Source organism: Schistocerca gregaria, chromosome 5, assembly GCF_023897955.1.
Source record: "Schistocerca gregaria isolate iqSchGreg1 chromosome 5, iqSchGreg1.2, whole genome shotgun sequence".
Taxonomy (NCBI): domain Eukaryota; kingdom Metazoa; phylum Arthropoda; class Insecta; order Orthoptera; family Acrididae; genus Schistocerca; species Schistocerca gregaria.
In genome coordinates, this window is record NC_064924.1 from 183,053,292 (window position 1) to 183,069,227 (window position 15,936).

Sequence of the window (15,936 nt, forward strand, 5' to 3'; positions counted from 1 at the left end):
AGCAACATATCAAAAACAGTATAAATTAACAATGAAGCCACAGATCATATGTGTTTTCGTGTTCACGACAGCTGGAAGCAAAGAGATGGAAAGAAAAAATAAAGAAATAAACATTAATAACCAAAAGAGTAAAAATGCCATAGTGGGTTTTTGGTAAAATAATAGGGTACTCGAGATTAATCTTCTGATATATCTTAAAAGGAAAACAACCAGTCAGTTTTGGTTATCGGCTTTGACTTGTAAGAATGAGTCATGCACTTTTAGTGCAGAAACCATTTAAAAAGGGAGGATTGCTGTGAGAGAAATACATGCATGTTGGTATTTACTGGAAAAGTCGAAAATAAACAAAGGGAACGACGCTGAAGAGGATGATGTGATTGTGACTAAATTGAGAATGCGGTTGACTTACAGTATTTAAACCAGGAGAATGGCTAGAACAAGAAAATTCTTTGATGAAATCCAAGAAACTAGAAACGATTAAGACTATGTAAATGGGTGGATTTAGAAAAAAAATCAGAAGAAACGTGCATGTATAAAGCTGAAAACTGTAAAATCCAAGCAGAAGAGCTTGTACCAAGCAGAATATACAGCTGAAGCGGATTTTGAAAACCAATGAAAATAAAAATAAAGATCACCACTGTTGGGTTTTATCTCTACACCTTCCTAGTGCAAGTTCAGCGTGCTAACCGTTATGCCTAATGTATTTGGAAATACGGACGTAAACAGATATTGATATTGATGCTATATGTTAATACAGACGGAAACTATCGTTTCATGTCTAATTCATTTTTAATTGTGGAATTAATTAATTACATAGTATCAACCAATCTGAAGAATAAACTGTATATACATCGAGGACAGAACAGATAATCTTGACTATTCGGGAGCAGATAAAGGATTACGTCATACATGTTAGCAGTCATCGAGAATATAGTTTTTTAAACCAAAATGACAGATTTTAAATTAAATTTTGGGGCAAAAATAATATCTTCCTTCAAATGAAGAGTGAAATTAGAGAACTTTCTAAGTGCCTCTTTTTGAAAACAAAATAGTTTTCAGTTCTGTTGTGCTGTCGTCACTCTGTTGTATGATCCTAGACTTCATCCAGGTGCCAAATCATGTAGAAAGTCTTTCAAACATTTGTCAGTAGATGGCACATATTATCTGTGCCAAGCTTTGCTTCTCCTTGGAGTTAATAATTCTGTTAATTTACACAAATAGTGCCGTCACAGGCTTCGAACCACATATGCATGTGCATACAACTGTTCACAGGTAATTACATTTGGCGCCTGGAGTGGCCGTGCGGTTTGAGGCGCCATGTCACGGATTGCGCGGCCCCTCCCATCAGAGGTTCGTCCTCCCTCGGTCATGAGTGTGTGTGTTGTCCCTAGCATAAGTTAGTTTAAGTAGTGTGTAAGTCTAGGGACCGATGACCTCAGCAGTTTGGTCCCTTAGGAATTCACACACATTTAGTAAGCAATGTGCTGTTTTTTTTTGTTTTTTATTAAGTTACATTTGCTTACCTTACTTGCCAAAAAGGAAAATAGCCAACAACCAATGTAAGAAATCGCAATTGTAATATAAATGTGAACGGACATATGAAGACGAATCTGTTGATTCGAACCTGGTAACAACGCTATCTGTGTAAATAAATGGGATTTTAAACAGTGGGTGGTTGGTGTTTCCTTCTTTGTAAGAATCAGCATGTCAGAAATTTCTTATTGGACTTTAGAACCAATGAGTTTGATGGTATGGCACTTAAAACGTTCTTAATAAGGTATTTATGTTCTAGTTTTTTTTACGCGACACTTTCTCAGTTTTTTCGATACAGATGTTATGTACAAAACAGATATACATTGTATTTTCACTCTCCTGATACATGTCTGAATGTCTTATCCAAAAGAAGTATGTACTTCCCTCCTGCTTAAATGAGGAAACTATGTGAGTTTCAGTGCTATTGTACTTTGAGGAAAATGAAAGCATTTCCCTTAGGAGGAGATTCGATTACATTTTTCATGTTCTGCAGATATTGCTTAACAAAACAGCAAGAAACAAATAGAGGAGGAAGAGAAGACGACAAACGGATCGTAAGTGAAGAGCTTATGAACGGCAGGATGGGTGTTACCTACCTAACGGGGTTGTATTGCGAGACAGCCTGGGGCTGTACGTTTATAGGCAGAAGGAGACCTTTAATTTCCGCTCTGCAGTAGCTTGCTCTTAAGCTTGTTGCGTGGATAACTCAGTAATTTACGACGGCGAAATTAATTTCACCGGAGTAAAACGAAGCGAATTATAAACAGGAGACAGAACGAAGTTTCTAATAAAACACTGCAACAAATTAAACACATTGAAAACGGAAGTCCAGAGTGGAAGGCGGAAGCTGTTACTGTGTTCTGAGAGAAGTGAAGGTTATACAGGAAGTACTATCTACTTCACCTTAAACATAACAAAGCAGTTTCATGAAACGGTATTTGAAATATTCGCAGAAAAGTTCTCAGATGGGTATATTATTAAACTAAAATTAATGAGTTCAATTATACGTAATGTGAACAACGTTACACTCACATGTCTTTGATAGCAGCGAAATTCCACAGTATCTCTGACCTCCCTCTTCTGTTTGCACGTAGCCTTCCGTGCAGCTGGGACTCGAAGGCAAATCGAAATCTTCCATAGTAAATTCAATTGCACAGGATTCATTGCTAAGCGAAAATCTGAAAAAAATTGAAAATTTATGTTTCTTAGAAGCTAGCACGTTCCTTGTTTATCAAAGTTTCTCTGATTCTACAAAGAAGAGCACCGACTTAATTTTTTTCGAGATTGTATTTAGCCTTGTCGCTTGTGGTTACATATTTATTTAACTAAATATGAAAAATTCAATTTAATTTCTGTGTGGGCAATGGTGCTAAATTCTCGTAAAGCATAAATTTAAAATTATGCATCAGAACTTTGGCGTATCATTGCCGAGGAACTGTATCCAATATTGTTTGTAAATGTAATAATTTATAAGAATGTAAGTTGCCGCCACCGGGGTCTATTTCAATAAAATCCCTCACGCGATGTGACCAAGTTTATGTAATAAAACTACCAAGGATGGAAGAAATCAGTGCTACAGTGCAACAAACCTTACAACCCGAAGACGGTGACCCAACTCTGTAAGATCAGAAGTGTTAGGGTAGCTGTCCTACAGAGCATAGCGCGAAACTGAACAATAAATACGTTGCGAAAAAACTCTATGCCTCCATGCACGTGAACAGACGATTGGTAGCCTAAGAACAATGTGAGTAAAACTTTGTGTTGTTCTTGGAACAAAAAAGAGTGGAGAGAGGCTACAAATTTAGTTTCGCAAATGAAATTGACTGAAACAGTCTTGGAATTAACAGATGTAGGCCATGACATGGTGCTTACACAGAAGGTATGCATAAAAATGGAAAGAAGAAAGTGCAATTGGGTTGTTATAACATTCTAAGACAGACAACAGGCCTGCTGCGAACTGAGGCGCAAAAATGTAGAGATTTAAGGATTCGACAGCGATGAGATATAAAATGAATTGAAAAGGAATCTAATGACGGGAGAAGCAAACATCATCAGCACAAAAGTACATTTTTAAACTGGGAAATGTGAGGGAGAGTGAATGAAAATCAGCCTATCAAACTGCGAGTTTGTAAAAAAAGGCAAAACTGTTGCTGGGTTTTGTTACATGGTAGAAATGAATAAGCTTCAAAACTAATAAATTGAAAGTTAATGATCAGTCTCCAATGCTATAGAACCGAAGATCGGTCAGTCACATTCGGTATTTTTGATTCCTACACGTGTTGAGGAAAGCCTCCGCGGCACGACAGCCTTACGCAACTATTGACAGTAGGAAACTGACTTTCAGTCTGGATGAAGAATACAAATGCTACAATCATAAACTAAATGTTCAACAGTAATATCTTCTACTAAACTTAGGACCTGTAAACGGTTTTGGGAGCGGTGTATCAGTTGTAGAGGAGAGTACTTCGAAAGAGCCACATTTAACTCTCATTTCACAGCATTCAGTATTAATGTAAAGAGACTGATATATCTCATTGCATTAATTTCGGTTTGTTGCTCTACAGTTCATTTTACTGTTCTTCTTTCTTACTGTCAGGTGTTATTGCTAGGAAACTAAACTCCGCCGGAAGACGCCATGACGGCCCAACGGTACCGACCGGTCGCCGTGTCATCCTCAGCCCACCGGCGTCACTGGATGCCGATACGGAGGGGTATGTCGTCAGCTCACCGCTCTCTCCTCCAGACCTTATGTCAATTTACGAGACCAGAGTCGCTACTTTCCAATCAAGCACCTCCTCAGTTCGCCTCATAAGGGACAGACGTTGATTCAGATGAAGTAAAACCTGCAATTTACATGCAGTCACACTCGCGAATTTTTTAGAAACAAAATATTATGACAATAGTCACTTCGCCCAACATTTCATGGAAGCAAGCTCGAATCGCTGGAAAGTGATATCTAAAAACCTACTTTTTTACAGATGTCTTACCTATTTTCACAAAAACACTGTGTAAGCTTTAAAGTTGATAACATTAATGGCGATAAAGCTAAAGTAAACACTTTGACTTTCAATATTTCGAGAGTGTAGAACAATTATTAATTTGTTTCTGAAGCCATAGATAGGTCTGGACGAATTAAAGCTATCTCTAGATAAATTTGTTTCTAAAGCGCATAAAGAAACCGATTTATATCTTACAAATTTGGCAGAGATAAACCATTAGGCAAATAGTAATTGGTAAACCTTCCGTACTACTGTTATACCTAAAAGTGTATGTTGGTATTTCATTTACCTCGTGTTCTACAATAGCTCTACTTAATGTTATGACAGACCCACAGTCACTCTAAATCGTCCACTCAATTTCGACAGGGGAAGCACTTGTCATTCAAATTAAGGTAAGATGTAGTACGCGCTACCATGTAGACATCTCCAGTTCTACTTTTCATGATTTCACGTGTCGAGGTTTTACCTACCTTAGATAGATGTAATCCTGGGTGTCAAATTCAACTGGTCACTCCATTCATCCACATTACTCGATTCTGTGAACCATGATATTAGACCAACTGATTTACATAATGTCGTTATCAAGTCATGTGATCGACTTTTGTTCAGTAAGAAAAATTATTAAGACTGCGTCGCTAATTACTGTAATATAGTCACACAACAGGTTTCAGAAGTATATTACCATCGACGGATGTGGAATGTTCACAGGAAATTTTCGTCAAAATTTAGAGAAAATGATGATGTTCACATGTACGACGACAATGATAAGCGAATCTTTACTAAAATATAAATACATTTCGGTAGCAGAGATGAGGTACAGGATGAGAAAGGTTACCTTTAAGTTCAACAGAAACCAAAAGTCAGTTAGAAGTATCGAAGTACATGAAAGGGGCCCGCCCGGCTAGCCGCACTGTCTAGCCTCCCGAGCGGGAAGGCGTGTCGGTCTCCGGCACGAATCCGCCCGACGGATTAGTGTCGAGGTCCGGTGTGCCGGCCAGTCTGTGGGTGGTTTTTAGGAGGTTTTCCATCTGCCTCTGCGAATGCAGGCTGGTTCTCCTTATTCCACCTCAGTTTCACTATGTCGGTGATTGCTGCACTGGGGGCAGAACCGCACAATAATCCTGGGTTCGTTGTGGGGTGGCGGTCGGGTGGGTGCTCCGTCATTTCTATGTCCCTGGTTCAATACACACACATGAAGAGAAAGTACTAGTTGACAAATGAGAAAGAAACTCGGAAGCCTTGTCCGATGTTAATCTGCTCCTTGATCGAGCATTAAAGGACACGAAGAAGAAACACTGAAAGAGAATTAAATTTCAAGGAGATAAAATAAAAGCTTTGAGATTTACTGGTGACACTGTACTTCTGTCAAAGGAAGCAAATAACTTCGCAGATCACTGAACGTAATAGACAGTGTCTAGAAATAAAATTATATGATGAAATTCAACAAAAGTAAAGCAAGGGAATGGAATTCAGGCCAGTTAAATCAGATGAAGGTGAGGGAATTACATAAGGAAGTGAGACTATGGAAGTATTGGATGAGTTTTGTTATATGGATAGATAAGCTACTGACGATGGCAGACGTAAAAAGTATATAAATCTCAGATAAATAGGAATATCGTTTCTGAAAAACCGAATTTTGTTAACATTGATTAACCAGTGAAGTTTGAGAAGTCTTTTGTGAAAATATTCAGCTGGAGTTTTGCTTTGTGCTGAAGTGAGACGTGGACAATAAACAGTTTAGACAATAAGATAATAGCTTTTGAAATGTAGTGCTACAGAAGAATGGCATGTCGAGTAATTACTGAAGATGTACTGATTCAGAAATTTACTGGAAAGAAATTTTTGGAAAATTAGAAGAATTGCATAAAAAAGTTGGAAGGCGAATCACAGACTGCGTTTTATTGATAGAGCAGTTAGAGGATGCGACAGATCTATTAAATAGACTGCCTACAATGCGTTTTTCCGTTCTGTACTGAAGATTACTGCACAGTATGCGACCCTTACCAACTAGGACTGATGGAGGACATTGTATTGTATTGTATTGTATTGAACTGGGGACTTAGAAACGACGGAAAGGCTTCATCCCCGCCGTAGCCGTAGTGGTACACAACCCCACAACAGGCTACAGTAGTCCGTTCACTTCGCTGGCCCACACAGAACCCAGGGTTATTTTGCGGCTCGGCCCCAGAGGACGGATTCGTGCCGGGGACAGGCACGCTGTCTCGCCCGGAAAGTAGTGCGTTAGATCGCACGACTAACCTGCCGGGCCTACGGAGGAAATACAACATGTGTAAAGAAGGGCAGCTCGTTTTGTATTATCGCGAAATAGGAGAGAGAGGGAGAGGTACGAATATGATGCGCGAGTAGCGGTCGCCCGGTTCCAGACTGAAGCGCCTAGAACCGTTCGACCACACCGGCCGGCAATTTTATTTGGTCGTTCCGCTTCGAATCGTTCCGTACGCATAGTCGTAGATATTTTCTCGATGTTACTGGTTCCAGCTATTGTTTTGAAGCTAGCAATCACAAAATAATCGGTCTTTCTGGCTACAGTGATTTGCATTTGTTTATGTTAAGAGTCGTTTCCCAAACCCTGCCCAAGAGCTGATCCTCTGCAACTCTTCTTATACTTCACTACAATTTCCTCACACTGTAACTTTTATGTACACAACAGCGTCATACGCGGAAAACTCCATGGAACTACTTCTTTATCCACGTTCGATAGTGGAACGGTCGAGAAAAAAGTGGCATTTGGAGGAGGAGCGTTTAACGTCCCGTCGACAACGAGGTCATTAGAGACAAAGCACCAGCTCGGATTAGGGAAGGATGGGGAAGCAAATCGGTCATGCCCTTTCAAAGGAATCATCCTGGCATTTGCCTTACACGATTTAGGTAAATCATGGAAAACATAAATTTCGATGGCTGGACGCGGGTTTTGAACCGTCATCCTCCCGAATGCTAGTCCAGTGTCATAACCACTGCGCCACCTCCCTCGGTAGTGGTGTGTGAATTCTGTGCGAAGCACCTATGTTTGAATTACGGAGTAATCATGCAAATGTAGACTAAAAAAAAGGTGTTGGTTGATATGAAACGTCCGGGCGCAATACGGAATAGTCAATTTGGTACCTTAGAAATGTGTGGAGGTAAAAATTTCGAGGGTGGCCAAGTTTTGCAGTAATCAACCAAGTGGATGTAAGTTACAGCACTTACGTAGAGATGAGGAAGGCTTGCACCGGACAGAGTGTATCAAACAATTTTTCTGACTGGAAAGCACAAATACATTTCACTGTGCACTATTAAAAACACAAATTTTTGCACGAGATATTAAATATATTCGTTATCTGGATTTCAATCAAACTCTGAGGCTTCGTTGGCAACTCTACCCTGTTTATAACTGAACACGATTTTCAGCGTCTTCTACGCTGTTTGTAATGTCCTTGTTATCCGGCATTCTTCTATCATTTCCGACTTTAATTCACCAGATGGTCATAACGTTTGCAGTAAATCTAAACTTCAGGTTCTAAGAATCACTTAGACTGACATAACTCTCCGTGTTCGATAAAATGCTGTAAAACGAAGGCCGGCCGCGGTGGCCGCTCGGTTCTAGGTGCTCAGTCCGGAACCGCGTGACTGCTACGGTCGCAGGCTCAGAGGCATTTGAACCATCGTTTTTCATAAAACGAAGACAAATACGCCGATAAGATAGACAGAATATCACGTCACTGGGACAGTTCTCCAGTTGTCTTCGCGGTTGGATTAGTCTTAATAGCGTGCTAATATGATCTAATAAGGTGGTATGGTGGTTGTATTGTAAGTAGCCTGTTTGTATGTTGGCAGCGCAATAGACTATGGTAATGTCGCTCTCAACGCTCTGTGCCCTCGGCAAGAGCTTCTGTGGTTGGACGGACTAGCAGTTAGCGAGTGGATAGAGAAGTGTATGGCCATGTGTTTCTCAATGGAGACTCTGTGATGGTAGGACTGAGAAAATGTGCAAGAAAAGGTATGATAATGGATGTATGGTTGATAATGTTTGGGTAGTAGAATTGCTGACAACAATGTAAGTTTTGGAACTGGATGTCACACGAATAAGGTAAAATTTTCTGAATACAATTCTTCGTTTTCAACAAAATCTTTGTTTTGCTAGCCATGTTCCTCCTAGTAGTTAGTCTATAGTAGTTCATTCATTTACCTGGCTGTTGTTGTTACTTGCTGTAATAGGTGTAGTTCTTGTTATGAAGATTTTCTGTGAGGTAAGTGACTCATGTGGTTTCCACTATCGGGATTCATGAGTGAAATGGGTTTAGGCAATTAAAAAAAATAAATGGCTCTGAGCACTATGGGACTTAATTTCTGAGGTCATCAGTCCCCTATAACTTAGAACTACTTAAACCTAACTAACCTAAGGACATCACACACATCCATGCCCTAGGCAGGATTCGAACCTGCGACCGTAGCGGTCGCACGGCTCCAGACTGTAGCGCCTAGAACCGCTTGGCCACTCCGGCCGGCTTTAGGCAATTAAGAGTTGGAGGTAGTTTCATATTTCTTTAATTTCACATTTATTGGGTTTGTATTATTGTTAGGATTTCTTGCAATTCAGGGACATTCTTTTGTGTTAATTATTGGAAGTCATGCTATCAATGTACAGCAGTCAGATTGCCTTCGGCTTGTACATAGCGCGTAATAAATAAATAGGTTAAGTTTGAGGTGTCTTTGTCAGGGAAAATTCTGTAGGTCAGTGTTTAATAAAACAAAATAATTAGCGAATTAGTTTCTGTATGAACGACAGTCGCACGTGTTATGGAAGAGACGTAAGTTCAAATGGTTCAAATGGCTCTGAGCACTATGGGACTTAACATCTGAGGTTATCAGTCCCCTAGAACTTAGAACTACTTAAACCTGATTAAACTAAGGACATCACACACAGCCATGCCCGAGGCAGGATTCGAACCTGCGACCGTAGCAGTCGCGCGGTTCCGGACTGATGCGCCTAGAACCGCTCGGCCACAGTTAGGTGACAGTTGGCCTCATCACTTCAGCATGGACAGATATATCAAGCTTGATCGCTTATCAACATTCGTCAAGAACATATCGCTATACTGACATCAATAAAGCTAGAGTTACTGACCGGTAACAGTTGTCAATGCCTGGCTGGAAGTAGCCCGGGTAACCCGGGGAGGTGATGACGCTGCTGTTGACGACGCCGGAAGTGATGCTGGTACATCGGCGAGAGTCGCAATCTGACTTTGACGCCCAAAGGAGCCAGTCGTCTTCAGCTCCACATCGTGCATCAAACTGCAAATACGTGCCACGTTTCCATTAACTACTTGCGAAAATGTGAGACAGTAAATGTGTCATTATCAATAAATAGCTTTCTGCGCACGTACGTGCATGTGGCAAACGTTTAAGACATATATATATATATATATATATATATATATATATATATATATATATAGAGGGTGAGGCACTCACTATTGCCACCAAGAAGAACTCCGAAAGTATAATAGGAGCTGAAAAGTTTGTAGGGCAAATGTTGCATGGGACAACAGGGGTTATAATATGACGTTTGATTTTTGTTGTTAGGTGGGGTCGCTTCAGAGATGTGGTCAACTTAAAGACTATAGCGCCTACTGACATTAAGAGACTAAAAGCAGGGTAAATTAGAATGTCAGTGGTGTGTTGAAGGATTCTAGTGGGAGCCGTTTACGAGACATCGTATTTTCTAAAGTTCCCACGCCGAAACTTGTGGAGCCCTGTGGTAGCACACACTAAAGAACAACACAAGTGAATGCACTAGTTATGTAGATTGTGACGAGTAACGAGACACCTGACCAACACTGTTCAAAATGACCACCGGCCCCGGCAATGCACTCTTCCAGTTTGGTATGTTACGACTGCTGCACACGTGCTAACATTTCACCGGAAATGTCCGGGCAGGCTGCAGTAATGCGTCGTCACATATCATCGGCAGTAGTTGGAATGTCCTTGTAGACAGCATCTTTCAGCTTTCCCACAGAAAAAGGCTACGGCCTCAAATTCGGGGAACGGGCCAGCCAAGATACAGGTGCTCTGCGTCCGATCCAACGATTTGGAAACAGTTTGGGAAGACATGCTGTACTACTTCGTGCACCATGGACTGGACAGCCATTATGTTGGTATGACAGGTTCCTCCTACTCTGCATAGGAACGTCTTCTAGCATCCGTGGAAGATCGTCTGTTATGAGGTTGCGACTCTTATGCGCGTTCAGTGTTCTGTCTACGAGAAACGGATGAGCAGATGGTTCACTATCTCACACCACAGGTTTACGCTCCATGGACGCTGACGTTCCACCTCATGAAACCAGCGGGAGCTGCCAGACACCAATAGTGTATGTTTTGGCGGTTCAACTGACCACGACTGGGAAATACGATGTCATCACTAAGCAACATACATGATACATGTGCAGCATCCTTTCGTAATGCCTATGTACAGAGGTTAAGATGATTTTCATAATTGTATCCATGCAGCTCTTGATAGAGAGAAAGGTATTCGGAAAGGAACCTATATTGATGTAGAATGTACAGAATACGTGCCTCACTCGTACTGCTTCCTCGTGTGATTGCGAGGGAGCTAACGTGCGGAAAAAGCGCAACAGCAGCAAGATCATTAATTTCCTGCCGAGCGGGATTAGCCGAGCGGTCTAGGGCGCAGCATTCATGGACTGTCCGGCTGGTCCGGGCGGAGGTTCGAGTCCTCCATCGGGCATGGGGGTGTGTGTGTGTGTGTGTGTGTGTGTGTGTGTGTGTGTGTGTGTGTGTGTGTGTGTGTTTGTCCTTAGGATAATTTAAGTTAAGTAGTGTTTAAGCTTAGGGACTGATGACCTCAGTAGTTAAGTTCCATAACATTTCACAGACACACACACACACATTAATTTCCTCCTCTTCTGTCGTCACTTGTTTGCTCCAGTTACCTGTTACACTACCATTTTCACCTAAATGGTTGAAGAGGCTCATAAATAATTGCCGAGCTCGTTGACAGCTATTGAGATATCTCTCGGCATACACTTTACAAGAACGAACTGCATTATACCTACACTCTCCATACACTATGGGCCTTTCGGCGCACTGGTAAATCCCATCGTCCTCTCACGACCTTCTGCTTCGACTGCCACACACTAAGTGACTAGCAAGTCGTAATGCACTTAAGGAACACACAAGCACACTATAAGCATACGTCGTTGAATGGCACAAACAACTTTGCACGATACTATGTCTCGAAAACGACTCGCGTTAAACTTCCGCAACAGACATCACTGACATTTTAAATTACTCTGCTTTCAGCCTATGAATGTCAGTATGCATTGTTACATTTAAAAAGTATGTCTTTTCAAAAATGCAGTCTCTAAGTATTATTACAATCTGTTTCTTGGTTAAAATTAGGAGCGCCTATCAATCCATTCTGTGAAAACAACGTATCAACAGCACTTTAATTTCCGTAATGTTTTTGGTGATTCACCATATATAAACACACAAAAAAAGTTTTGCATCACCTCGATTCCGAGAGTTCTGGAACCTGTATAGAAAATTGGAATAGAGATCAACATGAAAATCATTTTTGCCCTATTTGTTGCTCATGAAAACCACTAATTGCATGCTATAGCACCATATAGCGAGACCTTCAGAGGAGATTGCTGAACACACCGGTACCTCTAATACACAGTAACACGTCCTCTTGCATTGATGCATGCCTTTACTCGTAGTGGCATACTGCCCATAAGTCCATTAAGGCACTGTTGGTCCAGATTGTCCCCCTCCTCAGCAGCGATTCGGCGTAGATTCCTCACAGTTGTTGGTGGGTCACGTAGTCCATAAAGAGCCTTTTTCAATCTATCCCACGCATGTTCGATAGGGTTCATGTCTGGAGAACATGCTGGCCACTCTAGTCGAGCGATGTCGTTATTCTAAAGGAAATCATTCACAAGATGTGCACAATGGGGGCGCGAATCGTCGCTCACGAAGACGATGCCTCGCCAATATGCTGCCGATGTGGTTGCACTATCGGTCGGAGGATGGCTTTTACGTACCGTACAGCCGTTACGGCGCTTTCCACGACCACCAGCAGCGTACGTAGGCCTCACATAATGCCATCACAAAACAGCAGGGAACCTCCACCTTGCTGCACTCGCTGCACAGAGTGCCTAAGGCGTTCAGCCGGACCGGGTTGCCTCCAAACACGTCTCCGACGATTGTCTAGTTGAAGGTCATGGGCAGAGATAGAGGGAGAGAGAGGGCAAGATGAAATGGAGACAGATGGGGGAGGAGAAAATAGACTGAGGGAGGACGGAGGAAGTGGCGGACAGAGAACGTGGGAGGGAGGACGTGGACAGATAGAGGGGGAGGTGGGGATGGACAGAGGCAGGGGAGAGAAGGAGACTGGGACGTACATTCAGTTCCCATACATATTAGAAACGTGTGCCTTCTTTTCCGTTTAACCAGGCTGTGCCACAACAACATATGGCCAGTAACAGATAGTATTTAAATATTCTTATTAAACATTTTTGAATAGATTCTGAATCATTTTTAAAATTATGTAAATCCATTTCTATTAATTCTTCGAAGATATACCAGTCATTATCATCTACAAAATTGTAAGCTGTTTCATTTGATATTTAATCTCTGTGCTTTTTCGTTGTGCCAAGTCTTGGCGGGAGGGTAGTTGTAAATGGACAGTCTCGGTGAATGAGTAACAATAAATGGAGACAATGTGTTATTGTAATGGAACTGAAGGCGGAGGTACCTTTAATCGATAGTTCAGTATGTGGAAATATTAGTGAGCATGGGCGTCTTAAAAGTTCAGAAATATTATTTCAATGAATAATGATAAGAAGCCACCTGCATAACACAAGCTTTTCACCAGTTAGTGTTTCTACTTATCAGAAATAGGATCTGGAACGAGTGTTACATCCCACACAAGACAATGAGGCCGTTAACGAAATAGCAAGATAAGTAATATTTTATAATTGTAGACATGGATGAGAGATTCGATCAACTCAGTTAAAATAAATTCTCAGTGTCTGTTTTAAAGACACAATATTGAACTTAAGCGTTGACGAGCCTATCGACAGCTGCATACAGCAAGACAGTGTGCTAGGATTTCATTACCGATAAACTCGACCTGGGGGACGAAATGCGTGTAGTTCAGAGTAAAGCAAACATGACATTGTAGAGCTTAGCGCCTGTTTTTAGGGGAGAGACACACTGAGCGCGTTGTTCGTGAGATTTCGTCAGGTGTACGGCGGATGTTGGCACAAAGATACCGCACTGGGCTGTAGGTGCGTCTGTGTGTTTAAACTCAGTGATAAAGTACGCGAAGTGTGTGAATGAGGGAAGGCAGAAAGGATATCTTCCGGAGAAGTGACTTGTTTAGTAATAGAGAGGGGTCACAGATGCACATTTTATTCAGGATCAGAATGGAGCTTTACAATTTTCCACCATTATACTGGCTATTTCTTCTCTCGATTCTTTATACCATCGAGTCCTGCGGGGTGGCTCGACAAGCTGTTGCAGTTTGTGGCCTTTTGAATAACATCGCATACACTGAGACTTCCTGGCAGATTAAAACTGTGTGCCGGACCGAGACTCTAACTCGGGACCTTGCCTTTCGCGGGCAAGTGCTCTTCTGGATCGCAAACAGCGGTAGGCGAACGTTCGCCAGCAATTATTTCACATTCTATCGGTTAATGCAAAGGTGAGAGTGTGTGGTGAGAGTAGTATCGCGCTGAAATGGTTTCTCAAACGACAAAAATAGATCACGCGTCATTTACGTAACAACATCTCATTATTCAGAAAAAGTTGTCCATTTATTTAGCTGCTAGTTATATAAAAAATCTGAAATGTAGAACCGTAAGATATAAAGGTCACAGTCGAAACACATTATCAAAAATACTGGACCCAAACCGAATTTATCGTTAATTCTGAGCACAAATTACTCTCGTAATTTTAATTTAAAATTTATCTCGTTCATTCGTTTTTATATTTTCACCGTCCTTTTAATTAATTCGTCGTATTGCTTTTCTGAACGGCTGTTTTAATTTTTACCTTAATTTTCTGTATTAGACAGTCATTATCGAGACAACACTTAAATCAAATAAATGCAGTTGTAATATATATTAAATATAGTAATAAGACCAAAGAGAAAAACTAAAAACAATTAAGAGAATTCGCATTATACAAATGTGGCCTTGTGACCCATATGAAAAATACATTGCTCTGACCACAAATGCCAAAATAATCGTTACTTATTGCATTAGATATAAATTAACTACTAAATATATTGCCGAAAAATTGAAACAGCGCAAACAAAATTTTACGGGTAAGCAGGGAAATTTTCCGCCACTCAGAAATTTAATCACCGTGTTTCGGTAACATTTACCTGACGGCCTACATACAGGATGTTTCAAAACGATGCATCCAATTCGACAAGACTATATCTTCTACATGAACGAAGACAGAAACTTGAGTTTTTACTTACGCACCGAAACTAAAAATTTACTTTGGCACAAATTCTCAGTTTCCAGTTTACGTCGTTGCCTGTAAGGAACCTCCCGGTGCAATTAACTAACGCCTTCACTGTGCGGTGTCATCCTGGTCCAAAGTACTGTACTGCACGTCCCACATATCAAAGCACTCGAATGTGGCACCATCGGTATCAACACATCGGCTTTTATTTATTTATTTATTTATTTTTCTTCAGGCTGGTTAGATGTGTCCAGTCACGAATTCCTCTCCTGCGCTAATCTCTTCATCTCAGAGTCGCACTTGCAACCTGCGTCCTCAGTTATTTGTTGAATGAATCCATCTCTGTCTTCCTCTGCAGTTTTCATCGTCCACATCTCCCTCTAGTACCCTGGAAGTTATTGGTTGGTTGTTTTGGGGAAGGAGACCAGACAGCGAGGCCATCGGTCTCATCGGATTAGGGAAGGACAGGAAAGGAAATTGGCCGTGCCCTTTGAAAGGAACCATCCCGGCATTGCCTGGAGCGATTTAGGGAAATCACGGAAAACCTAATTCAGGATGGCCGGACGCGGGTTTGAACCGTCGTCCTCCCGAATGCGAGTCCAGTGTCTAACCACTGCGCCACCTCGCTCGGTCTGGAAGTTATTACCTGATGTCTTAACACAAGTCTCATCATGCTATCCCTACTTCTTATCATTATTTTCCGTATGTTCCTTTCTTCGCAGATTCTGTGGAGAGGATCCCCATTCTTTATCTTTTCACTTCCCCTAAATTTCAACATTCTTCTGTAACAAACACTTCATTTTTCTTCAGATTTCCTTGATTCTCTGCCATGAAATGCTGTGGTATAAACATACATTCTGAGAAATTTCTTCTTCAAATTAGGGCCTATGTCTGAAACCAGCAGACT

The 15,936-nt window shown here is 41.3% G+C and overlaps 1 protein-coding gene across 1 annotated transcript in view; it reads right to left on the minus strand.

Annotated features, from left to right (window-relative positions):
• LOC126272510 (uncharacterized) overlaps window positions 1-15,936 on the minus strand; it is a 196,317-nt gene that overhangs the window by 99,817 nt on the left and 80,564 nt on the right. Inside the window, exons 4-5 of the mRNA XM_049975408.1 lie at window positions 9,658-9,824; window positions 2,566-2,711 (exon numbers count right to left, since the gene is read on the minus strand). Of these exons, the coding sequence (XP_049831365.1) occupies window positions 2,566-2,711; window positions 9,658-9,824 (313 nt within the window). The remainder of the gene's footprint in view (window positions 1-2,565; window positions 2,712-9,657; window positions 9,825-15,936) is intronic.